This window comes from Podarcis cretensis (genome assembly GCF_951804945.1).
Source record: "Podarcis cretensis genome assembly, chromosome: 6".
Lineage (NCBI taxonomy): Eukaryota > Metazoa > Chordata > Lepidosauria > Squamata > Lacertidae > Podarcis > Podarcis cretensis.
The window spans coordinates 94,368,075-94,394,773 of NC_137175.1; the positions used below are offsets into that span (position 1 = coordinate 94,368,075).

Consider the following 26,699-nt stretch of genomic DNA (forward strand, 5'->3'; position numbering starts at 1 on the left):
CCTCCAGACCAAATGGAGGCATGCACTGAGTGAGATTTAGTAAGCAAACACATTCACATAAGCCCATTGTGCCCCACGTTTCTCTGTCCGGGGAGCGTGCGTGCAATTCCCAGGTGGGGTGCACTTGTCAGTGGGCTGACTCAAGGAGCGAAAATCTCCTCACAGCTTCATGGTATGTTTTATGGCCCATGGGACCACCCCTTCGGTTCTCAGCCTCCTCACCTAGGTATAAAGGTCACCCTTGGCCAGGGCTATAACCAGGACAACAGTGCCAGTTCCTGGACCCACATTAGGAGCAGAGTTCTCCAAGCAAGGGCACCCCGAGGTAAATTGCTGGAGCAAGAGTGATATGTATGCAGCCAGCAGGAGGGAGTGCTCTGTTGTTTAGTTGGGAGCAGATGGCCAGGCTCCTAGCATTTATAACAGAACTGGACAACCCAGAGACTTTGGAACACCTGCCAGCTACGAAGGCTGATGTTGCACCCTCTTATTTATCTGCTGCGTCTGATGAGGCTCTGAGACACGAGCACACAGAGACATAGAGAAATGATCTGGATAAGCCCCGGCCAAAAGCCACCATCATGAAGGCCAAGCCCCAGTGTCCAGGCATGTATGAAGCATCTAAAGAAGATGGCAATTTCTGGCTGCAACATGGCTGCAACTCTTGGTAGCACCATATCGGCCTCTCTTGTGCTCCCCCTTACTTCCCTTGTTATCATGTACCGAGACAGAGGAGAGAATAAATGTTCTAGGACAGGGGTGCACAACCTGCGGTCCTCCAGATGTTTCTGGACTACAACTCCCATCATCCTTGATCACTGGCTATGCTGGCTGGAGCTGATGGGAGTTGTAGTCCAGAAACAACTGGAGCGCCACAGGTTGTGCACCCCTGCTCTAGGAACATTGTTTTGAAAAGCATGAGGAGGGAGGTCTCCACAAGGAAGCTCCAGCTGCTGCTACAACAGGTATGCCCTGGGCTTGTTTCCTCCTGCTAATGTTGCTTCCTAGGCTATGTGGTCATCTGCTTATTGTTACGTTGGCTGGTTAAGAACTTCTGGAACTGTCCCCTGCACCTGAAAATACTCTGTGGGCCAATGAAATCCTGCTCCTAGATTCTGCAGAATAAGGCATTCTGGGTATTTTGTTTTCTGGTCATGAAAAAGTGGCCGGTGTTGAAAAATGTGTGTTGGCAAAAATGAAGAGAAACATGCCATTGTGCTATAAAGAATGGCCATCTATCTTCCTATCATAGGTGCCAACTCCCTGGAGCCCTGGGTGCCCGAACACCCACAAAATTCCCCATGACAGGACCGGGCACCCACAAATATGGGTCCAAGAGCCAAGCTGGCACTCCTGCTTCCTATAAAAGTCAGTATCTGGATTTGACCACACACTAGAGTCACACTTGAGGATAAGCAAGAGACAAATGCCAGGGTGGGGCTATGAAGATGAAGGAGCAGACAGAAGCAGGATCAGTTCTCAGTGGTTCCCACTGAGTTCTATAGAGAGGAAACAGGGGGCGAGCTGAAACACTGTGGAGAGAGGACAAGCCTTGCTCCGAATGTTGCAGTTAGTCCCATCCCAGAAATGTCTCCAAATGCATTCCTTTTACTTTCTCCTCGATGTGGATGGCCTGTGAAGAAACACTTACACTTAGGAGAACAGTTACAGTGGAGGTAGAAACTGCCTTCCACTTTGGACGCTGGGTGGTTTAGTCTCTACGACCAGGAGAATGCAACATGTCTCTGTGAGCCTAGTGAACGGGGATGCTTATTCTATGCAGGCCCTCCTTCCACACAAACACACACCCTCGGCCAAACAGAGAGAGAAATCCAATGAACCAACCACTCTTGGAGAGGCACAGTTCTGGGCAAGGCTTCCGATGCAGTCCACACCAAGCTTATGCGAGATCGCACACCCCTTCGCTCTGAATATATGCCCATTTGGCAAAATCAGTAACTCGAAATAGAATTCTCGCTGCATATATCAACATTCTCTGAAATGGCGAGACCTAGCCATTGAATATTCTTTAACCAACCTCACAACAGCAGCAGCAAAGGTAGATAAAAGAGTGTTAAGTGTCACAACAGCCTTTGCCAACCTGGTGCCCAGCCCAGGCCTGTGGCCGATGGGAGTTGTAGTGCAAAACATCCGGAGGGCACTAGGTGGGCAAAGGCCGCATTAAGAAATCTAGAGTATGTGCGAGAGAGAGAGAGAGAGAGAGAGAGAGAGAGAGAGAGAGAGAGATCTGGGAGCTGTCCTTGGTACTGAATGGAGAGGGCTGGAGATCTCTGGGTTACCTTCTGCAGTGTTGATTGCGACCTCAGTATTGCTTAGGCTGCTCAGTTCAATGAGACAAAGGCACAACCCCCTCGACAGCGAGGGGCAGCCCCCTCAACTGCCAGCATGGGTGTGCCAAGTGCAGAGAAAAGAGCTGTTTGGCGGAATAGCTAGAACTGGAAATCAGCAATACAAAAGCCTGGCAGGGAGAAAGGGTGGGCGGCGGGTGGGCTTGAGGCAGTTAAGGCACTTATGCCATGCATCAGTGTCTTGTGCTTTGGAGTCCAAAAGGAGGGGGGGGGCAGAGGGCTCCAGCTCCAATTAGTTAATGGCAAACTATCAGTGAATGCTGCTGCTGTAAATAGCAAAGGTGTGTGTGCAGAGCTCAGTCCGATTTAACTCGCAGTCGGCTTACTCTGGTTCAGGTGCCCTAAGCTCAGCCTCCTAACTCTTTGGAGTCCATTCGGTGACAGAAGAGCACATGGCCTCTTCCACCTAGAATGATGTGGTGCTGCTGGCAAGCAGAGTGTGGGGCTGGCAATGCCTCACCTGAGCAGCACACCTGTTCCCACGGCCAGTTCTATAGGAGTGCTGTTACAAAAGAGTCAGGGTGCAAACAAAGAGAGTTTGGCAAGAACCGCATGGCATGTTGGTCATCAGTGTGCTGACTTATGGTGAATATGGTGTGTAAAGTGAATTGAGATTAAGGTTTGTTTGTTTGTTTGTTTTAAATCGATTATTTACTGCAGAGAAAGAAAAGGATAGGAATTTTGTTTGTTTGTTTATTTTCAAAATTTATAAATCACCCATTTAACCAGTGGGGTTCTACTCTGCTCAAGGGACTGTTTGTGTCAAAAAAGAGAGAGGTTGTTCTGCACATATCTCCATTTCAACCAATGGCAGGCAATTCTTACAACCAGGTCAACTTCCATTGGCGCAAAAAAAAAGGATGCATTTCCTTGCCTGGTGAAGAATTCTGTGCCATTTGAAAGCTTGCCTACTCTTGCACCACACCAGAATCAAAGGCACCGCAATGCCCACTTGGCATGTATTTGTTACGAAAAGGCCAAATGTTTTACTGAGGCAGGTAGTGAAGGACCCTGATTAAGTCCCAGGGAACCCTTCCATTTCTTGAGAAAATGAGAACCTTGGCTTTTGCATGTGGAACTAACGATTAAATATGAACTCAAGTTCCCCTTTGCTCAGCCATTATTTTGCCATCAGAACATGCCCCTAGATGTGCAAGAACTTGTAGTCTTTAGAGTTGGCTGGATCCTATTGCATTCTATTCCAGATCTCTTCAGCCAACAAGCTGGGCTGTGGCTGTCTCAAAAGAGCCAAGCCAGTGTGTCCTCTGCAGCCCAGCCCAGTGCAAACTGCTGGAGCAAGGTGAAGAGGAATACAGGTTCCCCAGGCAGCAAGGCTAGAATTGCAAGCATGCCTAGGTGGGTAGTGGGAATGGGAAGGAAGAGAGTTGGGACATACATGTGGTTTGGTCTCACTCTCTCTCGGTGTGGTCCTCCAGCTACATAATGGAATGGGAGACGGAAGCTTACCTTTGCCCACAGTTGCTGGCTCAGCAGGTACCAGTCACGGGAAGACATTGGGGAGGGGGGGAATCAGATGGAAAAGGGACACAGGGGAAAAGGATATGGCCAGTCGATCAGCTTCTTGGCATATTTCCTGACAATGTTGTCTTCCCCAAAAATGAAGAGAGATCTGTTGACTGTGAAGCAGTTCTGACGGACGGGTATAGGGTTGTACAGTGCCATAGTCCTGGCCCGTTGGGCTTTGGTTTGCTTGTACGCTACCGGGGTCCCCCCCGAAGGGGCAGGGGCTCCCTGGCGGTTCCTGTTCTGCTCGGTAGCTCCATCTCCGGATCCCAGCCTGCCAGCCATCGCCTCTCCAAAGCGAGCCATCCTGAAAGGAAAAGAGAGAGGTGATCCGATCAGGGCCCCCTCCTTTCCACAAAGTAGCAAGCAGCAGTAAAGGTGTGTGTGAGCGGGGGGGGGGGGTTGGCGTTCCCACCAGAGCACCTCCTTCCTTCTTTCTCTCTCTTTATCTCGGTGATGCTTTTAAAGCCCCGCGTTCAACGACTCCTCCATTCCTCTGGAAGCAACGTTTAGCAGAGAGGCATGCGATCCTTTTAACACGAAACACAAGGCGTTGCAAAAAGAACAATGACAAAAATCACCCCGACCCAAATCGGCCAACCCAGCAAGCAAAAAGAGCCATGGTGTAATTTGCAGGAAATGTTCAGGTTTCTCCTAAAAGGAAGCAGGTGGTTGCTGTTGCTTTTGCTGGGGAGGCGAGCTCAGATTCTGCCTCTTTTTCCGTGGAGCTCTCTGCACCGAGGCTTTAAATCAGAACCGTCCTCCTCCTCCTCTTCCTCCTCCTGGCTTTGTTTAGAGGCAACAAAAAAGAAAAGAAAAGAGGGGGGCTTTCCCCCCCCCTCCACCTCCTTGCTTGGACCTCCGCGAAGGATCCAGTCCAGAGGCACTCGGGGTGCTTGTCAAAATCAGACAGCAAAGGGGTTGCGATTCAGGCTCTCCCATCTGCCCATCAGGAAGGGGAGGGGGAACTGCAATTGGGCGAGAGCCTATGAGAAGAGGTGGAGAAACAGGTTGCAACCCACTCCAGCCTAGTTAGGGAGCGAAGTGTTTAACTTCCTCGCAATCGGCTCCATCTTTCTCCTCCTAAAGAGAAAGATCATCTCATTTTCTTTTTCCACGAAGAGAGAGAGAGAGTAGGAGGGGAGCCCGCATATCCCCTTCCTCCATATGTACCTCTCCCAAGAGAATTAATCACATTTGTGTTGCGGAGCTGGGGCGGTTAGAGGAGTGCTAACAATGGGTTTGACTAAGCTTTTCATGCCCGCAAGCTTTAGGAATGGTTGGTTCCCCCCCCCTCTCTCTCTCTGTGTGTGTGAGAGAGAGGGGGGGGGTTGCTTCTGTTGAGCAACCAAATTAGTTCTTCTAACGGAGGATGAGAAAGGAGGGGTCTACGACTGAACAAAGACATCACCTCGGAGTCCCTGGGTAGCAGCGGAAGATTGCTGAGCAGTAAGAAAACGCAGCCTGTCAAGAGTTTTTCTCCTCAGCTGGTCGCTTGAGGAGGCTGGAGTTTGCTCCCCTGTTCCTTATCTGAAAAATCCCAAGCTCCTTACCCAGCTCAAGAGGAAGGTGGGTTAAGAACTGGGATTCCAAGAGCAGCTCCCCTCCGCACCCACAAACTTTGAAATACTCCAGATCTTCCCTCCAAGGTTCCCTGGAGATTGTCCCTCATGGGCTGGTCTTCACCACTATCCCCTCCCAAGACAGGTTTGGTCACGCTGCTGCCCCCCTCCCCAATCTCTCACATGAGGAACAACATATGGATAAGGAACTTCGGGTTTTAACAGCTCTGTGCATCTCTGGTCAACTCTTCTATTGTATTTAGGGAAGTGGTGGCTGAAATGGAGGAACGAAACTGACATGGGATAGAGGCATTCCTTCTGAAAATGATAATTCAGTGTTTACACCCAAGATGCCCTTCTGGTCCCTAAACCATCCCTTCTCCAGAGATACTCCTGCTTCCTTCCAAAAGGGCACTTTGGTATTTTAACTTGGAGTGGAGTGAACTTTCATTTGGGCTATACTTGTGAATTTTAATGGTTGATTATTGCCTGGGCTTGTGCTTAGCATTTGAACTTTGGGGAAGTTCTTATCTGTTTGTAATTGCCTTTTGTGTTGTGCTTCTAAATGCTGAGTTCTTCCTTGAGCAAGGTGGAGAAGGTTGCCTATAAATGTCATAATACATCAAGAAGCACATACATATACCCAGAACTGGCAGAATGGAAAACCTGGATCTCTGTACAAAGAGGTCAGCCAAGAAACAGCCTCTGTTGGCATCTTAGAGCCTCTCACTGCAGCCGTCATTTGCTCACCAAAACACTCAGCCAGTCCCACAGATTCGAAGGATCTTGGGATAAGGCAGGATTGGGGAATGGAGGTGAATGTCATTTGACAGCTAACACAGGGCTGAACCCTGAGAGGTCATCTAACTCAACCCCCTTCCTGTCTTATAACAGTATTGTGACATGTGTTTCCATGCGTAATGCAAATCTTTGTGAGAATGCTGGTTGAAAGGTAAAGGTAAAGGGACCCCTGACCATTAGGTACAGTCGTGGCCGACTCTGGGGTTGTGGCACTCATCTCGCTTTATTGGCTGAGGGAGCCGGCGTACAGCTTCCAGGTCATGTGGCCAGCATGACTAAGCCACTTCTGGCGAACCAGAGCAGCGCACGGAAACGCCATTTACCTTCCAGCCAGAGTGGTACCTATTTGTCTACTTGCACTTTGACGTGCTTTCAAACTGCTAGGTTGGCAGAAGCAGGGACTGAGCAATGGGAGCTCACCCCGTCGCGGGGATTCAAACCGCCGACCTTCTGATCAGCAAGTCCTAGGCTCTGTGGTTTAACCCACAGGGCCAGCGGGTTATAAATCTGTAAGTAAACTATAATAATAAAATGAGAAAACTAGTGCTAAATCTCCAAGATGATGAAAGATGTGAGGGTTCAGAGTTAATGGGTGATTTTAGACCATAGTCTTAATGATCTTAAAAGCATGGTGGAGAGAAGTCTATGTGTTTTGAAGCACACAACAAACGTTTCTCACTTCCCTCCCACTGCCATTCCATGCATCCAAACTGCTCCTATGTATGGGGGGGGGGGAATCAATAACAGCTTGCCAATCTTGATTTATTTATTTTTTAAGAAAAGAAAGAATTCATGGAGTATTTGCATTCCCCCCCCCCAATTTTCTGCACAAACACAAGCTTCTGAATGTTTTAAGGATGGCCCCACGGGGAGCTCATTGCAGCAGCCAACCCACCAGTTGACTACAGCAATACAAAATATGTCACTTTGCCTGATACTCCCAAAAGGCACACTTTCACAACTTGCCACAGCGGAAAATAAGGGGACTGGGAGAAAAAGATGGTCTGCCATTTTGTTAATCTAGAACTGTGATCTACGGGCTCTCTTCTGCCCCCTTAAGTGACTCAGTTCCCTTTAAGTCTGTAACGCCTTCCGTCCCAGAACTCTTCCATAGAATCACCTCTCTCTCTTTTATCATGCTCACCCTAATCACCTTTTCCATGAAACCTTTGGCTCAGCCGATTAATACTCACTACTCTAATTTAATTAGAGTTAAGCCTGAAGGCTAGTTCACAGCCTGCAGCAAGGATCCCCATAATAGTTTGTTCTCTACATACAAATAAAACTCCACACATTTTTTAAAAAATAAAACTAGATGTCATGGAGAAGATCTGTAGTTGAGCCTTCTCCCTGACATGCTAGATTTCTACCTGCTGGGATTCTACCACCACCCCTCCTCTCCCCCTGTCCCAAGGATGTGTTGCCTCCTAGCTGCAGGCTGAAGTGGAGCAATTCTGGAACAGTTGTGCAATGGCATCTGGTGTGTGAGCTAGACACAAAGTTTGTATACTCATGCTTGTTCACTTTCATCCCTTTATACCCCGTGTCCCTGCACATTTCTATTGTAAGCTCCTGGGAGGCAGGGACCTCTGTGTTTAAATTATGTTGCACACACCATGACACGGATGACACTTAAAAAAAAAATGCTAAGCAAACCACCCTTCTTTGGCAGGAGTGTCAGATCCACTCGGAGTATTGTGGAATCTGCAATCCAAAGTGGAAATGGCTGTGCAGACCGTCATTTGGAGGAAGCAATGGGCTTTTCACCGCATCTTGTGTCTCTCAGGGTGCTTTCACACAGCGCAGTTTTAATTGGCACTCGTGATGAATGCAAAGGTCCTCTTGGTTCCCTGAAAATGCCTCATTTCTGCAGGCTACCTGCCTGCTTAATAGCCATTTCTCCTGAGCATAATTGGGGCGGGGGGAGTGGGGGGGGTTACAAGCAGCAATAATTTTACAGGTGACTGAATGAAGCCTGCAAGTTTAGTACACAGAAGTCCATTCTTTCTTCCTAAACATCCTCTAAAAGAACTCTTAGCAATGTTTTGACACTTTCAAAAAAGAAAAAAGAAAAACACCATCTCAACTGGAGTTGTATAAATATTTCAAAACTGAATCCAAGACCAAGGAGAAGAGTCGGCGGAAGAAGAGTGGAAGAAATGTAAAGTTTATCTTCAGAAATATTGTAAAATTAAGGAATGTTAGAAAGATGTTGGGGGGGAAATTATGTGGTCTTAGCAGAAAGGATATAAAGGATTAAGTAAAAATGAATTGGTGAAAGAGAGAATGTAAAATTACAGTATGTTAAGATAAATTACTAGGATAAAAACAAAGTTGGAAGGATTTGCTGGAATATTTAACTGAATTAGAATACAAAAATGGGAGGTGTGAGGAAGTCAAGGAAATAAGTGAATGTAAGTAAGTGATTTAAAGGTTTGACTTGTTTCTTATCTCTTTTTCTTTTTTCTGTTTTTTGATGATGTTTTTTTTCTATAGGTATTGGTTTTTCTTTTTCTTTTTTGATTGTTATATATATTTTTTCTTTTTTTCTTTTTCTTTTTTTTCTCTGTAACCTTCAAAATCTTAATAAAAATTTATTTTAAAAATAAAATAAAATAAATATTTCAAAACTGATTTCTCCTCCCGTTCCCCAGTGCAGCAGTGTGTGCAGTAGCACGGGTATCTTGTAAACCTGCAAACAAACTGTATGTGCATGCAATGCCAGCCTTAGCATTAGGGGGCTCTGGGAAGATGATTGAGCAGCAACAGCAAATGGAAGATGCCTTCCCTTCTGTGCAGGTTCTGCTGCTGCTGCCAAGAGGCTGAGGGGAGGGGATTGTAAACTAGGAGTGAGGGACAATGGTTAAGTCAATCAGGTATTGAGGGTTAAAAGGTAAAGGTAAAGGGACCCCTGATCATTGGGTCCAGTCATGGCCGACTCTGGGGTTGCGGCGCTCATCTCGCTTTATTGGCCGAGGGAGCCGGCGTACAGCTTCCGGGTCATGTGGCCAGCTAAGCCAGTGCATGGAAATGCTGTTTACCTTCCTGCCAGAGCGGTATCTATTTATCTACTTGCACTTTGCTTTTGAACTGCTAGGTTGACAGCAGCAGGGACCGAGCAACGGGAGCTCACCCCGTCGCGGGGATTCGAACCGCCGACCTTCTGATCAACAAGTCCTAGGCTCTGTGGTTTAACCCACAGCACCACCCGTGTCCCTTGAGGGTTAGGGCTCAGTAAAAAGCAAAGAGCGGTGGGAGTGGATACAATTGGCTTTGGAAAATGGGGTTCAAATCCATGCTCCTTCATGAAACTCACCAAGTGGTCTTGGGCAATTCATTCCGTTTCTATCTAACCTGCATCACAGGTTTGTTGTGGAGATAAAATGAAAGACCCTCCAAGTATGTCGTCCGCAGTGTCTTAGAGAAAAGGAGATGAAACAAGGAAGGGAGAAGGTGCAGAGTGCAGTAAGATCAGCACTAGCAACAGGAGGTTAAAAAAAGGCAAAGGACCCCTGGATGGTTAAGTCCAATCAAAGGCGACTATGGGGTGCGGTGCTCATCACACTTCAGGCCGAGGGAGCCGGCGTTTGTCCATAGACAGCTTTCCGGGTCATGTGGCCAGCATGACTAAACCACTTCTGGTGCAACGGAACACCGTGACGGAAGCCAGAGTGCATGGAAATGCCATTTACCTTCCCACCGGAGCAGTACCTATTTATCTACTTGCACTGGCATGCTTTTGAACTGCTAGGTTGGCAGGAGCTGGGTCAGAGCAACGGGAGCTCACCCCGTGGCAGGGATTTGACCCGCCAACCTTCTGATTGGCAAGCCAAGAGGCTCAGTGGTTTAGACCACAGCGCCACCCGCATCCCTTAGCAGCAGGAACATCTGGGTGACTGGAGAAGAGGATTTACCATCTTCGCCATTCCCCCAGCTATTTAACCTGGAGGAACCTCACCCATCCTCAAATGTGTTTAAGCCAATCTGCTGTGGCAAGACTGCCACTAGTAGTCTTGGTTAGCTTTATTTTAATTTTGGACAGATGCTTTTGAATTTTGCTCCGTATTATAAGTACGAAGTCTATGCTGTTTCATTGCAATATTGAAATTAGCATATGTGTATTCAATTGTCCTTATCTTATTTGAATCTACCGATGGGTTTTGCAACAAAGTATTTTCTTTTTTGACCAGTTAAGGTTCATTGTGAGCCATATTAGACACAGTTTACTGGGGGGGGCGGATGAGATGGCATATAAATAAAGTGTGAGGAGTATGAAAATGCTCAAGTGATAATCCAGTAAACAGGAGGATGGATGGGTGGGTTAGGTGGAGAAGGTGCAGCTGTACCTGTGTGAGAAGATTGGGTGGGATGCTAATTTAATGTCTGAAATAAGCCAACAGAATAAAATTCAGGCCCTTTCCTCCTCCTGCATATCTCACCCCTCTGCATATTAATTGAATAAGCACATGCTATTTATTATTTAAGTAGTGATATGCCTCTTCCCCACTTTGCAAAGCAGCTTAAGGTAAGGTAAAGGTACCCCTGCCCGTACGGGCCAGTCTTGACAGACTCTGGGGTTGTGCGCCCATCTCACTTAAGAGGCCAGGGGCCAGCGCTGTCCAGAGACACTTCCGGGTCACGTGGCCAGCGTGACATCGCTGCTCTGGCGAGCCAGAGCCGCACACGGAAACGCCGTTTACCTTCCCGCTGGTAAGCGGTCCCTATTTATCTACTTGCACCCGGAGGTGCTTTCGAACTGCTAGGTTGGCAGGCGCTGGGACCGAGCAGCGGGAGCGCACCCCGCCGCAGGGATTCAAACCGCCGACCTTTAGATCGGCAAGCCCTAGGCGCTGAGGCTTTAACCCACAGCGCCACCTGCGGTTGTAAGCAGCTTACAACCAAACAATTGCATCACAAAGCAGCCACAAAAACCAATCCATGCGCCCATAAAACAGAAACAGCAAAGAAGGGAGCTGAACCAGGAAAAGAATCTATTTCATAGAAAGCAATCAAAAGCAGCAATCATAAGCAGCAAAGTGCAAAATATAAGGCAACAGCAGATTATAGAGCAGATGCTAAAAGCTTTGCTGAATTAAAAACAAAACAAAAAAAAACTATTTTAACCTGCCAACTAACTTAAGCTACTCTAGAAGACTCCTTAATTTATCTAAGGAGAGCATTCCATAAGTGAGATGTCACCACAGAAAAGACCCTCTCCATGGTGGCTACTCAGCTGGTCCTGGAAGGCAAGGTACCCCAAAGGATCTCTCCTGCAGTACCTCTTAAAGTTTCACAACATATTGTGACATGTCACCCCATTCTCAGGGACGCGGGTGGCACTGTAGGTTAAACCACAGAGCCTAGGACTTGCCAATCAGAAGGTCGGTGGTTCGAATCCCCACAACGGGGTGAGCTCCCGATGCTTGGTCCCTGCTCCTGCCAACCTAGCAGTTCGAAAGCACGTCAAAGTGCAAGTAGATAAATAGGTACCGCTCCGGAGGGAAGGTAAACGGCATTTCCGTGTGCTGCTCTGGTTCGCCAGAAGCGGCTTACTCATGCTGGCCACATGACCTGGAAGCTGTACGCCGGCTCCCTCGGCCAATAAAGCGAGATGAGCACCGCAACCCCAGAGTCGTCCGTGACTGGACCTAATGGTCAGGGGTCCCTTTACCTTTTACCCCAGTCTCCCCAAGTGGTGCAACATTCCAGGGTTCCAGGCGTGCTCATCCAGGCTCCATGCATCCTTTTGGAAAAGGAGGCACAGCAAAGCCTGTGGTGCCTTTATAAACATGTGATTTCTTCAAACATATATGCAGCCTGAGCCTGCGATGATGGGGCTCACAGCATTCACACTCCAAGTGGGTCCTGCTTCTCCCATAGTCGCAATCTACAAAAATGCACACACAAGACGCTGGCTAATAACTTTTAGTGAATATATAATCGGTTATGATATCATTCAAAATATATGAATAAGCCACTTCAAAATGATGTACCGTATTTTTCGTCCTATAGGGCGCACCGGCCCATAGGACGCACCTCGGTTTTTTTTGGGGGGGGGGAAATGAATAAAAAAAAATTATTTGTCCCCCCAGCCGCGGCTGCCGCCCCAAGCCTTGCACACACCTGCCCGAAGCACGGGGCACCCTCCGGAGGGCTCCGCGTGCTTCGGGCTGCAGGCTGCCGCCTCAAGCCTCGCGTGCCCGGCGGGACCTCCCACCGGGCGCGCAAGGCTTGCGGACACTCGCTGGGGCTGCAGGCTGCTGCCTGCAAGCCTTGTGAGCCCGCGGGCTTGCAAGGCTTGCGGATAGCTTCTTGAAGCCTGGAGAGCGAGAGGGGTCAGTGCGCACCGATTCCTCTCGCTCTCCAGGCTTCAGCGAAAGCCTGCATTCGCCCCATAGGACACACACACATTTCCCCTTCATTTTTGGAGGGGAAAAAGTGCGTCCTATGGGGCGAAAAATACGGTATATATCATACTTATTTATATATTTAATTTATTTAATTTTATTTATACCCCACCCTCCCCGGCCAAGACTGGCCAAGATACATCTCACAAAATATAAGAAAAAGTACAAGTTGCATCAGAATCAAAGAAAGAATCAAACAAATCAATGAGTAGCGAGGAACGCCAAGCCTTCTCTCAAAGGAAGACGTCTCTCCGAAATTTCAAAAGGACAGTTCTATCCGGAATAGTTTAACTTTTTCAGAATAGTAAAGTCTTCATCAGTGGATAATTATCAGTGAAATATTCATACTCGAAGGAATCGTGCTAGTGGATCAGTGCTCACATATACATAGAACTTGTAGTTACTTGTATATTTTGTGAGATGTGTTGTATGATATATACATCAAATACAACGGTTATTAGCCAGCATGTTGCATTTGCATTTTTGTAGATTGCTACATTTTGCAACACAGGGGTTTGTGTTTCTTCTCCCATACTCACAGCAGCCTTGGATTCAAAGAGGCACCAGCCACAGGTCTCTTCCTTTGCCTCCATTCCTACCCTAGGTAGTGCCCAGAGTTGCTGGATTATAATGCCAATGCCAAGCATTGGGGACACGGGTGGTGCTGTGGGTTAAACCACAGAGCCTAGGACTTGCCGATCAGAAGGTCGCTGTTCGAATCCCCGCGACGGGGTGAGCTCCCGTTGCTCGGTCCCTGCTCCTGCCAACCTAGCAGTTCGAAAGCATGCCTGTGCAAGTAGATAAATAGGTGCCGCTCCAGCGGGAAGGTAAACGGCGTTTCCGTGCGCTGCTCTGGTTCGCCAGAAGCGGCTTAGTCATGCTGGCCACATGACCCGGAAGCTGTACGCCGGCTCCCTCGGCCAATAAAGCGAGATGAGCGCCGCAACCCCAGAGTGAGCCACGGACCTAACGGTCAGGGGTCCCTTTACCTTTACTTTACCACCAGCACTGAGGGAAACAAACATGGCAGTCAAGGCTGACTAAGGGTGTGGTTGCAGTCCACCCAGCTGTTGCTAGTTCTCTGCTACGTATATAGCTGGTTGGAAGTATCGACTGATGACTAAATAGAGTGATTTATTCCTTCTGGGCCCAGATGCTGCCGTAAACTAATCAAATGTGGTCTGTAGAGTCTCGGCCCCCCCTTCTCTCCCTCTCTGCCCAGCACATTAAGAATGATGGTGTAGATCGTGCCGCTGCAACTCCTAACATTTATGTTAATTAAGCTTGTAGCATGGCCAGGTGCCAAATAACGATCCCCACTCCCAGCCAAAGTCTCGTTTCAGCCTGATAGCGTCCCAGTCTCCCTGGCTTGATATGCCAACAGGCACCAGCGCTAGCGTTGCCTCATTCATTCGAAGTCAGCAAATCAGATTTCTGTGCACCGAGAGCGAACACAGCCTCCCCTGCAACAGACATTTTCTGTTTATTAATCGCAACGGCCTTTGGTCAAGGCGATAACCGACGGTTGCACATCCAAACACAAAAGTTCTTTCTAATAATGGACAATGAATAAAGGCATTCATTGCATCCCGCCGTGAAATCTTGCACGTTTTTTCCTTTCCTCCAGTATACGCAGCTACTGTGATTAATGTCGCCTTGTCATTCAACATGTCATTAAACAAGAAGGTTAATTGGGAAGGAGTAGGCACATAGGCTACAATATCCATAGCTGGCCTGAAATAAATGACTCTGACCTCAAGCTACTAGGAAGAAAACAACGTGTTTGGTTCCTATTCCTCAGTTCACCCAAACTCAATTCATGGGTCGTTGTCTGAAAAAATGATGTCATGCACACTCCCTACCTTCTCACCCCAATGTTTCTGCATCATTAGCTCCCTCCTCAGCCTTTTCGCATTGAGTGGGTCTGAAGGGGCCTTCTGATTTGTGTGACTGCACAGAGAATCCATCACATAACCTGGAGTCCCCAAGAGTGCCGTACTACTGTTTGTATGGAGGATCCTAGGTGGGTTTGCCCGAATGCATTTAGGTTGCTTCCAGGTGATCTGTTTCTTCAGCATTTATCCCAATTTGTGTGCTCAGAGTTTGTGAGGAGCTTAGGTATCAGCTGTTTATTGAGCATTCCTTCTGATTTGTTTGTAGGGGGGGGGTTATACAATTTCTTAAATGGGACGTGGGTGGCGCTGTGATCTAAACCACAGAGCCTAGGGGTTGCCAATCAGAAGGTTGGCAGTTCGAATCCCCGTGATGGGGTGAGCTCCCGTTGTTCGGTCCCAGCTCCTGCCCACCTAGCAGTTCGAAAGCACGTCAAAGTGCAAGTAGATAAATAGGTACCGCTCTAGTGGGAAGGTAAATGGTATTTCCATGAGCTGCTCTGGTTCGCCAGAAGCAGCTTAGTCATGCTGGCCGCATGACCCGGAAGCTGTCTGCAGACAAATGCTAGCATCCTCGGCCTATAGAGCGAGATGAGCATGCAACCACAGAATCGTTCGCAACTGGACCTAACGGTCCAATTTTTTACCTTACAATGTCTTGCCAAGCAATTGTTATCCCACACTTTTCAGTACAGCTTCCCATAACTTTCCTTATCATAAGAAGCCTGGCTTTTGCAGGGGGGGGGGGAGCATTTGTTGAGCCAAATCAACTTTAACTGCTGATCTGTGATTGAATCCCACCCCAAAATAGCAACTGTATGGACGCTTCCTTGGAAGCCCCCTTTGGACTTCCCCACTCAGTGCAAAAGGGTCAGGGTGGTCAGGGTGGGTCCAGTACGCACAGGAACACTGGTGGCAGGGCAGCGCATGTCACCCCATGCTTCCTACTGCTATCTTGGAAAACAACCAGATGGACAGAAGAACTCAAAAGCTTACTCACCATATTATGTGCTGTTTGTTTATTGTAATAAATGTATTGCCCTATGGTGGATTTTGGAACTTTCTCCTTTAATGATGCATATCAATAATGACATCATATTAATAACTAATGTCTAACTCTCTAAAATGAGATTCCAAATCTGATCAAGCATTAGGCTAATAAAAAAAGCATTCGACTAATAAAAAGTGAACATTAATATTAGTTATATCCATTACAGCCCCCAAATATGTCATTGAACAGGGTCATTCATTTCCTTTCATCTAAATTACCCATACACACACAATTACCCATACTAACATGCAACATAACCAACATATTAATCCAATCTCCTAAAATATTAAACATATTAGAGCAAAAAAACCTCCAGTGTTGCAATTTACTTAAACATATATTACACAATTAAAACTGCAAATCCTACATAATAAATGACATCAAATTTATTTTGCTCATAATTTAACTCAGTCTCATAAATACCATGATGCTTCAACTCACATATTTAATGAGTATTGACCCTATATGACTCATCCTATTAAAAGAAATGGTAAGCAGTGCTATTTCCCAAGCAGAACTTGACAAAGCATTTGAACATATATATCTTCATGGGAAAATATATCAAATTACATTGGGTACTTCTAAACGGAACTCTCCCCCATGCAAGCTTCATCTGAAAGTAGAATGGACTTTTCCCACTTCAGAGGGCATTTTGCACGTACAACCACACTAATAGATGTCCCATAGTCATGCAAGCAGGGAGGGAAGAATTCACTTGTCCATGCCAAGTGATGAGTTTGGATCAAGTTTTCATTTTTTTATATATAATAGATTTTATTAAAGTTTTAAAGGTTACAGAAAGAAAAATAGAAAAAGTTAAACAAAGCACAAAAAAGGAAAAAAACACACACAAATCCAACCTTTACATAACTTTCTTTCCTTTGCTTATTTCCTTGACCTCCTCACACCTCCCTTTTTGTATTCTAGTTCAATTAGATATTTCAGCAAATCCTTTCCATCTTTGTTTTTATCCTAAAAATTTATCTTGATATACTATAATTTTACATTCTCCTCTTTCACTAATTACCAATCCATTTATTACTTAATCCTTTATAACATTTCAAAGTCACTTTTTCAAATCTGTACACCACCGCAGCATTATTATAGATTATTTTAACATTTCATAGAGGAAATTGGGGATTTGAAATCTGCAATTTTATGCAGATGTTCTTGTTATTCAGTAATCCAGATCTGAAGCCCGCACAGTGACGTTTTCCCAACAGCACCGTGAAGGAAGAAGAGGCTCCACTGTAAATCCAAAATGTCTTGGTTCCTTCCTTCCTGCAACTAAGGTGCCATCTACTGGCTATTTTCAATAGCATCACTGAACGACAGCCTGCAATCAACCTGCAAAATCCAGTGGCTAGGAAATGTAAGGATCATGCTGGTCAATTGAGAGGTGTATAATAAGTGGTGTCTCTGCCCCAACAGTTTGTTGCTGAACTACAACCTCCATCAAATTGCTCCCAAGACCAAATTGCTGATGGTCCGGTATCTTAGGAGTCGACCACATCTGGATAGTAGCATGTTGCCTACTCCTGCTAAGGTCAGAACAAAAAGACTGAGTTTGCAGGCACACATTATCCAGCCCAATTTGCATAATGTGGGTTGAATAATATGCAACGATGTGAACAAAATCTAGAGAGTCGCAATTTTAGATTGTTCCCTGGATAATTCGCCCAGGCTAATGGAATAATGTTTCCAATTGCATTTAACATTTCAGGACCATTATTTTTACATTCTTTGTTCCTATCGGTCTCTCGCAGAGATGGCATTTTCTGACCTTGCTTGAAAAGATTCTCATGAAACTTGCAAGCATGAGATGGCCTTATTGTGGCCCAGCTGTAGCATCTCAGCAGGCCGATGAGGAAAGGCTTGCTTGAGAGTGGCACCACATCAAAATATTCCTGTGCCAAGGAAAAGGCAGGGTTGGAACAGTGCTGATGGGGAAAGTCTGGTTTGAATTTGTGCATGGCAAGACAACGCTTAGCACTGGGGGTGGGCGGAGATAATGAATGTGTGAAGCGAACATAGTTCAGGGCGCATGGATGGGTAAGCATCAAACTTCAAGAAATGGCCAATTGAGGAGAGACCAGAGAAAAGTCTGGTTTGAATTTGTGCATGGCAAGACAACGCTTAGCACTGGGGGTGGGCGGAGATAATGAATGTGTGAAGCGAACATAGTTCAGGGCGCATGGATAGGTAAGCATCAAACTTCAAGAAATGGCCAATTGAGGAGAGACCAGAGAAATCCAAAGCTTAGAAGAGAAATTTCGCCAGACAAATGAAAGCTAGCCATTACACAGATGAAGCATCTTATCAAAGTGATTATGGCCCTAGAGAGTAATAAGCACCTGTCAGATGCTGGTGGTGGTTGCTCATGAGTAACCAGGCAGGACTCCAACCTGTTACCTTTTACAGGTTTTATTGTGCAAATTATTTACAGTGCAGATCTACAAAGTTCATGTCCGTCTTAGGTAAAGGTAAAGGTACCCCTGCCTGTACGGGCCGGTCTTGACAGACTCTGGGGTTGTGCGCTCATCTCACTCTAGAGGCCGGGAGCTAGCGCTGTCCAGAGACACTTCCGGGTCACGTGGCCAGCGTGACGAAGCTGCTCTGGTGAGCCAGCGCAGCACACGGAACGCCGTTTACCTTCCCGCTAGTAAGCGGTACCTATTTATCTACTTGCACTTAAGGGTGCTTTGGAACTGCTAGGTGGACAGGAGCTGGGACCGAACGACGGGAGCTCACCCCGCCGCGGGGATTCGAACCGCTGACCATGCTATCGGCAAGTCCTAGGCGCTGAGGTTTTACCCACAGCGCCACCCGCGTACCATGTCCGTCTTAGTCACTTACAAAATCCAGTGGTGGCCCCTTCTGGCTTCTCCCCCAACATAATAACTTCAGCACCCCAAGCCTCCTCCTCCCCTCCTTGCGTTTCACCCCTCTGCACAAGCTGGGCGACGGAAGGGGCATGTGTCCCTCCTGGCCAGCCTGGCAAGGCGAGGCGCTGGGGCTCTCAGGAACATCCTTGAGCCCTTCCCTTGCTTGGCTGGCCCCTTCCCTCTCTTCTCCACTGGAGGTGTGGCTTTTCCCACCGCTGGAACTGCTCCTCGGGAGTTTCGGAGGCTTGTATTCCAACGGCCCCCTTGCCTCCCTCCCCTGTTCCAATGGCAGTCCCCTGACAGCACCCATATAAGCTGCAACAAAATGTTGCAGTGTGGTGTGCTGAGTGTCCCAGACAGACAGAAATTCCCTCTTCCAGAATACTTCATTTCCAGCTTGCACCCACAGCCACTCAGCATTCTGTGATCAATAAACCTACTCAGTTCACAATGGGCTGTTTGGGATTGTTTTGAAGGCAGGGGAGGGGTTGCCTCTTTAGGGGTGTCCCCCCCAACACACATATATTTTGTACTTCCACAAACCTTGTTGTTTCCCCAAAGCAGAATGGTACCTTCTTCTTGTTTCTCTGTGACTCTGTTTTGGTTCCAAGGCCATAGGCCCTCAGTAGCACCTGAATTTGCTATGAGAGGGAGTGACTATTTTCTAAGGAGCAGACAAAACCGATATGTAAGAAACCCAAGTTTGATTAGTTTTACACCAGGAGCGATTGGGTAATTTAGTAACTTTGCTGTAAAAGATTAATTCCGTAATGAAAATGGGAGGAGAACATCTTCTCCTTCCCACGATAAGATCTCAGCTAGACTGGACTAAAGCTTTCATCTAGTCCGGCTTTCTGGACTAGAAGGAAGGATAATCACTAAAAAACAGATCCCACAGCCTGGTATCTCTCAGGTTCAGAATCTGCTGCAAGTTTTAAGTCTTGACACTATAAAACTTTGGGAGCAGGTGAGTGGGGGAACAATGGCTTGACAACCCAAACTATCTCACTGATTTGAAAATAAGCTACAATGTCCTGAAGGCAACATTTCCCAGGCTGAGATTGCAACCAGCTTCCAGAATTAGAACCCAAAACTTGCTGGCATTGCAAACCCCAAGGCGTACTGGCATGCCTGGGCTGAGGAAACATCCTGCTAAGTGCAAAACAGAAGGGGGGTGCAAGCAGCCCAGCATGATGGGAAAACAGCCCCAAATCCTACCTTTTGTCACACGTTTTTTTAAAAGTAACTGTGGGAAAATGTTTCTTAAGATGCATAAGATGACGTCAAGCAACACAGCAGGCAAAATGTTACTTATTATTGGACCAACTAATTGTTTCAGAAGTGCAGCGAGCTTGATCTCCTTGAAATTGTCATCAGACATAGGTTTTCCGAGCAATTTAAACAACAGATTTTGTTACACATTCTATTTTTAAAAAGAAGAAGTAGAGAGCAGCAAAGCGCAGATGGCTAGCTGCCTGGGGGTCTGCAGAGGGAACAAAAAAGAAGCAAGAAAGTACACACTCGGTAGGTTTGACCATAGTTCAGCTTTCCTGAGACATAAACAACATTTTCCTGGCATTTGTAAATCACACATTTCAGCTGGAAAGGTGTGGGTCAGTTCTCTCTAATCCATCTGTTATGTACTGAGTTGAATAGGATCCAAAATGCAGCAGTCTGGTCCTAGAACAATAGGCTCCAGAATGCAGCAGTCTGATTGGTCCACAGGAGCCACCCAATCCAACTCTAGGTGGAAGTGAATCCGCAACCTGATTGGCCTACAGGAGAATCCCGGAATTAGCCAATCACGTGGGGCCCATTGTGTAAATAATGTATATAAAGCAGACATTCTGGGGGAACATCCATTCCTCCTCACCACTATGAGCTGAATAAAGAGCATGAAATCCACTCTCGACTCCGAGTATATTTCACCATCTATGCAAGAAACCTGCTGCATTCAGCCAACTAGCGGGTGGAGCTGAAGGGAGACTTAATACAATATGCCCCCTACCCCAATATATATATATTTAAAATAATATTTATTCAAATTTTAAAGATTACAAAGAGAAAAAGAATAAAAAAGAAAAAAAAGAAAGAAAAAAAGAAAAAAACAGATAAAATACAAACAATTAAAAAAGAACAAATCAAACCTTTACATCACTTGCTTTCATTCACTTACTTCCTTGACCTCCTCACACCTCCCATTTTTGTATTCTAATTCAATTAGATATTTCAGCAAATCCTTTCCAACTTTGTTTTTATCATAATAGTTTATCTTAATATTTTATCTTAATATATTGTAGTTTTACATTCCCTTCTTTCACCAAATTATTTTTACTTAATCCTTTATATCTTTTCTGCTAAAACCACATAATTCTATTCCAACATCTTTCTGACATTCCTTGATTTTACAATATTTCAGTAAATAAACTTTAAATTTTTTCCAATATTCTTCCACCGACTCTACTCCTTGGTCTCGGATTCTGCCAGTCATCTCAGCCAGTTCCATATAGTCCATCACCTTCGTCTGCCATTCTTCCCGGGTGGGTAGATATTGTGTTTTCCAATACTTTGCGATAAGAATTCTTGCTGCTGTTGTGGCATACATAAAGAAAGTTCTATCCTCTATTGGGGCACCCTACCCCAATATAAGGCGTTGGCACCATCTTGTTGGTCAGAGTCGTGCCCACGGGGCTGGTAACACACACAAGTCCTAAATTGAGCCTCCATGTGGTCAAAAGCCTCTGGGTGATTGTGGCAGTCTTCTGTTCCAAAAGCTGTCACAGCTGCCCAGAGAGAATCCTCTTCCAGCCTGCTCAACAGCACGTCTGCCAGCCTCTGGCACCACCCATCTTCTCCTGGCAGCACAAAGGAATGAGGAAGGTAGAATGGAAGGGGAATGGAAGAAGCTGGGCAATGCAGGAGGCCCAAAAGGCAGGCAACAGCAGTCCTAGCTGTGCTGAAGGCTGGAAGGGGTTTCCCATGGGAAGCGCTGCTGTCAGAACGGGGCTTCTGAACAGGTGGAGTTTCTGCTGAGGGCTCCTAAATGAAGGGCAAATAGTCCTTAATCCTACAAAAGCAGTCTGCGCACAGCCCCATAGAGCAGCCTTTGCCAACCTGATGCCCTCCAAATGATTTCAGAACACTGCTCCTGAAAGACCTACATTGGCTCCCAGTATGTTTCCGAGCACAGTTCAAAGTGTTGGTGCTGACCTTTAAAGCCCTAAACGGCCTCAGCTCAGTATAACTGAAGGAGCATCTCCACCCCCATCGTTCAGCCCAGACACCAAGGTCCAGCGCCGAGGGCTTTCTGGCGGCTCCCTCACTGTGAGAATGGCGGTTACAGGCAGAGGGCCTTCTCGGTAGTGGTGCCCGCCCTGTGGAATGCCCTCCCATCAGATGTCAAGGAGATGAGTGATGAAATATATTTTGGGATATATCTGTATAGGGAAGCTTTTTTAAGGTTTAAGGCTTTACTATGCTTTTACGCGGGTGGCGCTGTGGGTAAAAGCCTCAGCGCCTAGGGCTTGCCGATCGAAAGGTCGGCGGTTCGAATCCCTGTGGCGGGGTGCGCTCCCGCTGCTCGGTCCCAGCGCCTGCCAACCTAGCAGTTCGAAAGCACCCCCGGGTGCAAGTAGATAAATAGGGACCACTTACTGGTGGGAAGGTAAACGGCGTTTCCGTGTGCTGCGCTGGCTCGCCAGATGCAGCTTTGTCACGCTGGCCACGTGACCCGGAAGTGTCTCCGGACAGCGCTGGCCCCTGGCCTCTTAAGTGAGATGGGCGCACAACCCCAGAGTCTGTCAAGACTGGCCCATACGGGCAGGGGTACCTTTACCTTTTACCTTTATGCTTTTATATGTGCTGGAAGCTGCCCAGTATGGGTGATGCAAGCCAGTCAGATGGACGGGGGTACAAATAATAAATTATGATGATGACGGCAATGACTTTCTGACAGTAAGAGCTGTTTGACAGTGGAACGGACTCCCTTGGAAAGTGGTGGCCATTCTTTGGAGGTTTTAAAGCAGAGATTGGATGGCCATCTGTCATGAATGAGATTCCTGCATTGTAGGGTGTTGGACTAGACTCTATGATTTGATGATTCAAATTCAGTTTTCAACAGAGACCCTGTTTTAAAGAAAGAAATGCAACGGGCCCCAACTGGAATTGCAACCTGCCTCATTCCCACATGAGCCACAACCCAGGCAAAAGAGTTTGTTTGGCTCACTTTTTCTCAAAAGTAAAGGTGTTCAAGGCTTCGACGGAACCCTGTGCAAGAGCAGAAGCAGATACAGGGGGATGTGACTGGTGCAGAGCCTCAGGGGCGCCACAAGTATCATTAGGAATGGAGCATGAAAGGCGAAGGGAGGGGTGCTGAATTTTGGCGTCACACAGGGCACTGGCCAGGGATAGGGAACCTGAGGCCCTGTTGGGCTCCAACTCCCATCAGTCCCAGGCAGCATAGCCAAGGGTCAGAAAAGATGGGATCTGCAGCCCCAAAACATCTAAAATCCCCAGGACCCCATCCATGGATTAGACCAAATGTGTTAGTCAATGATGATGATGATGATGATGATGATGATGATGATGATGATTAATACCCCACCCATCTGGCTGGGTTTCCCCAGCCACTCTGGGTGGTTTCCAACAAAATATTAAAATACAATAGTCCTTCAGATATTAAAAGCTTCCCTAAACAGGGCTGCCTTCAGATGTCTTCTAAAAGCAATATACCGGTAGTTGTTTTTTCCTTTGATATCTGGTGGCAGGGCATTCCACAGGGCGGGTGCCACTACCAAGAAGGCCCTATGCCTGGTTACCTGTAAATTCGCTTCTCACAGTGAGGGAACCACCAGAAGGCCCTCGGCGCTGGACCTCAGTGTCTGGGTAGAACGATGGGGGTGGAGATGCTCTTTCAGGTATACTGGGCCGAGGCTGTTTAGGGCTTTTAAGATCAGCACCAACACTTTAAATTGTGCTGGGAGCCAATATAGGTCTTTCAAGACTGGTGTTATGTGGTCTCGGCGGCCACCCCCAGTCACCAGTCTAGCTGCCACATTCTGGATTAGTTGCAGTTTCTGGGTCACCTTCAAAGGGAGCCCCACGTAGAGCGCATTGCAGTAGTCCAAGCAGGAGATAACCAGAGCATGCACCACTCTGATGAGACAGTCCGTGGGCAGGTAGGATCTCAGCCTGTGTACCAGATGGAGCTGGTAGACAGCTGCCCTGGACACAGAATTAACCTGAGCCTCCATGGACAGCTGCGAGTCCAAAATGACTCCCAGGCTGTGCACCTGGTCCTTCAGGGGCACAGTTACCCCATTCAGGACCAGGGAGTCTGACTGTGCTATAGCAAGGGCCTCCTTGACCTATCTGGGCATGCCACGACTTCTCCTGCTTCTGTTGCTGTGCTGCTTGTGGCTCTCATGCCGCATTTCAATCACTCCTGTGATGGATTCAGCCAGCCTTGCCAACTGTAGGTGAAAAGAAAGTAATGTGATATTCTTTGGTGGACTGATTTCTTCTGTTGAAAGGGCGTATAAAAGCATTATGCTTATACTTAAACCGGCATATCGGAATCTAAAGGACTTCCATATGCCAGCCCCAGCATGTGGTATATACCTAACTCAACACAGCAGATGTCCCAATGGTAACTACGTGGGTGAAATCAAACAGGCCTGAAGTCCTGAGCAAACTCAAACCAGATTTTATTTTGTTGTTTTTTTAAAACACAACAGATTATAGAGATGAACTGCTTACTAGTCTGTGGGTGAATCTTTTTTTTTTCTCCCCATTTCCATTTTACTTTTCAAACCACAACTAACGCAGCCATTTTCTCCTATGGACGACACAGATATTGTTAAGTTGTGGGCAAACATATCAGATGACACAGCGATTATTCCAAAGCAGCTCTTTATTTGTAAGCTGGAACAGAACTGAACTGAGGAGCTCAGTCAGCCTGCTTATGTAAAGCTCCACTAGAATGCAACAGTAACCATTTTCTGTAACTAGCCAATCACTGAACGTCACTTTCGATCCTTCATTTGCATACAAACTATCCAATCACTGAACGTCACTTTCGATCCTTCATTTGCATAACTATCTACAGTATCCCCCTGCTGGCCCAGGGTGAGAACTTCAGTACATAACAGATATGTTTAGATTCCTATCGAGGTAACACATGAAAAACTGTGTTGGTCTCCCTAGCAAACAGGGTCCTGAAGGAATCACCAACAGTAACTGCCTCTTATGCAGAGCTCAAGGCATATTGCATGCACTCTCTCAGTGGCTCAGTCGCCCTGCAAGGCAGGCTGATGTTATCCCCTCATTACAGGCGGCAGTCTGCACAGAGGTTTGAGTCTCACAGGGCCTTCTCGGTAGTGGCGCCCGCCCTGTGGAACGCTCTCCCTTCAGATGTCAAGGAGATAAATAGTGATTTAGATAAGATACACTCAAGTTTCTTGAGATGTATCCCCGGGCTCCCAAATTCAATCACGTATGAGACGATGTGTGCAGAATTAGGTATACACATGAGGGAATAGCACTAAAAAATACTGGCTGCGTTGCCATTTTTGCTCCCAACCTTCGAGTCTGCTTTCCGATTTACTTAAGGACTCCTATAAATCCAGATGGCTCCAGCTCATACACAGCAAAATCTGATCTATTGGTATTGACTTGGAATTATTGTATTATTCTAGTGAGCAATATATGTATCGCAATATCCAAATTAGATTAAGGGATATTGAAAAAAACAAAACATTGTCAGCTGTAAATAAAATCTGCTCCCCCAAGTTCTATGGTTTGAATACAGCCGATAACAGGATCACTTATATCTCAAAGTTAATCATTGCAGCCCAAAGCAGGGCATTTATGTTCACCTAATTTAACGTTTCCCCCCTCAGCTTTTGTTAAGGGCAGATAAACATCCCTAGAAATGATAGACACTGCAGATGTTATTTGAATGTGCCAGACACTGTAAAACACATTCTTTTCTACTGTGCACTGTACAACCAGCTACACAAACATGTGTTATCCCTCTTTTTGGGCAGTTTAACATCATGGCACAATGCAAATATCAGATTCTACCTGTCTGATATGAACCCGGAGGTAACTGCAAGGATGGCTGAGTTTTTGTCAATAGTATCTCTTAGTGTGGTGAATGGTGCCATTTAGCAGGAAGATACTCCAATGAAAATTTCTGTTACTATATCTCTTTTATGGATGCTTCTTTGTATATATTTTAAAATTTTTGTATCTGGATGTTTTAAGATGGTCAATATCTGTAATGCCTAATAAAGGTTTGGAGAAAGAAGAAGAATTGCACAACTTTTAGAAGACATCTGAAGACAGCCCTGTATCGGGAGGTTTTTAATGCTTGATGTGTTTATTACATTTTTAGATATGCTATAAGCTTCCCAGAGAGGCTGGGGAAACCCAGCCACAGAGAACCTGCCAGTTCACCATTCTACTGGTTCTCAACGTCCTGGACCAAATTCCATGCAGATCTCAATTCAAGATTGCATTGATGTCAGGGAACTGACATTGGAGCCAGAAGTGGAGGCAGGCCTCCCAAGCGATGCCGGAGAAGGGCCAAGCAGGGAGAGAGGGAACTCATCGGCTGGGGAAGGAAATCAGCATAACACCAGGGATAAAGGGGGGGCGGTTGGGGGAATCGGAGAGGGGTCTCCAGGACTCTTCGCTGGAGACCAGTGGGGAGAGCACAGGTCCTCCTCTGCCCACACCCACCCTGCGCAGAAGACTTCCGCGCAGGCAAAGTAGGCGTAGACCTGGCGTCAAAGAGCTTTTGTGCTGGAAGAAGTTTAAGAAACGCCCACTGACGGATTCTGCCAGCGACTGAACAGCCACGGAGTGAATGGGCTGTCAGCCAAGACAGGTTTAACCAGGCAACCTAGCCAGTAGTGGTGGTAACTTACGCACGAGCAACCCCTTATAAGCATTACAATTGATGATGATGATGATGTTTGAGAAATCTGTTTTTGTGTGCTCTCAGGTCATTTATCCTAAGAGCAAACTTGAATATCTATGCACTCATAATACTGTGGACATTCATCTCTTTTCATCTCAGGGTCATACTGCTGCTCAGTGAATTCTTATCTATAGTCAAAGCATTAATGGTTATATAATTGTGTGACCAGACATTGACAGCCCCAGCCCCCAGGGGTTGTAAGGAAGGAATAAAGAATCTGACCA

The 26,699-nt window shown here is 46.6% G+C and overlaps 1 protein-coding gene across 3 annotated transcripts in view; it reads right to left on the bottom strand.

Moving 5' to 3' along the window:
* The window catches only part of CACNA1E (calcium voltage-gated channel subunit alpha1 E), a 498,615-nt gene that overhangs the window by 335,760 nt on the left and 136,156 nt on the right, over positions 1 to 26,699 (bottom strand). For all 3 annotated transcript variants that reach the window (XM_079980995.1, XM_079980994.1, XM_079980996.1), the window contains exon 3: positions 3,934 to 4,200. In XM_079980995.1, coding sequence (XP_079837121.1) covers positions 3,934 to 4,200 — 267 coding nt within the window. The remainder of the gene's footprint in view (positions 1 to 3,933; positions 4,201 to 26,699) is intronic.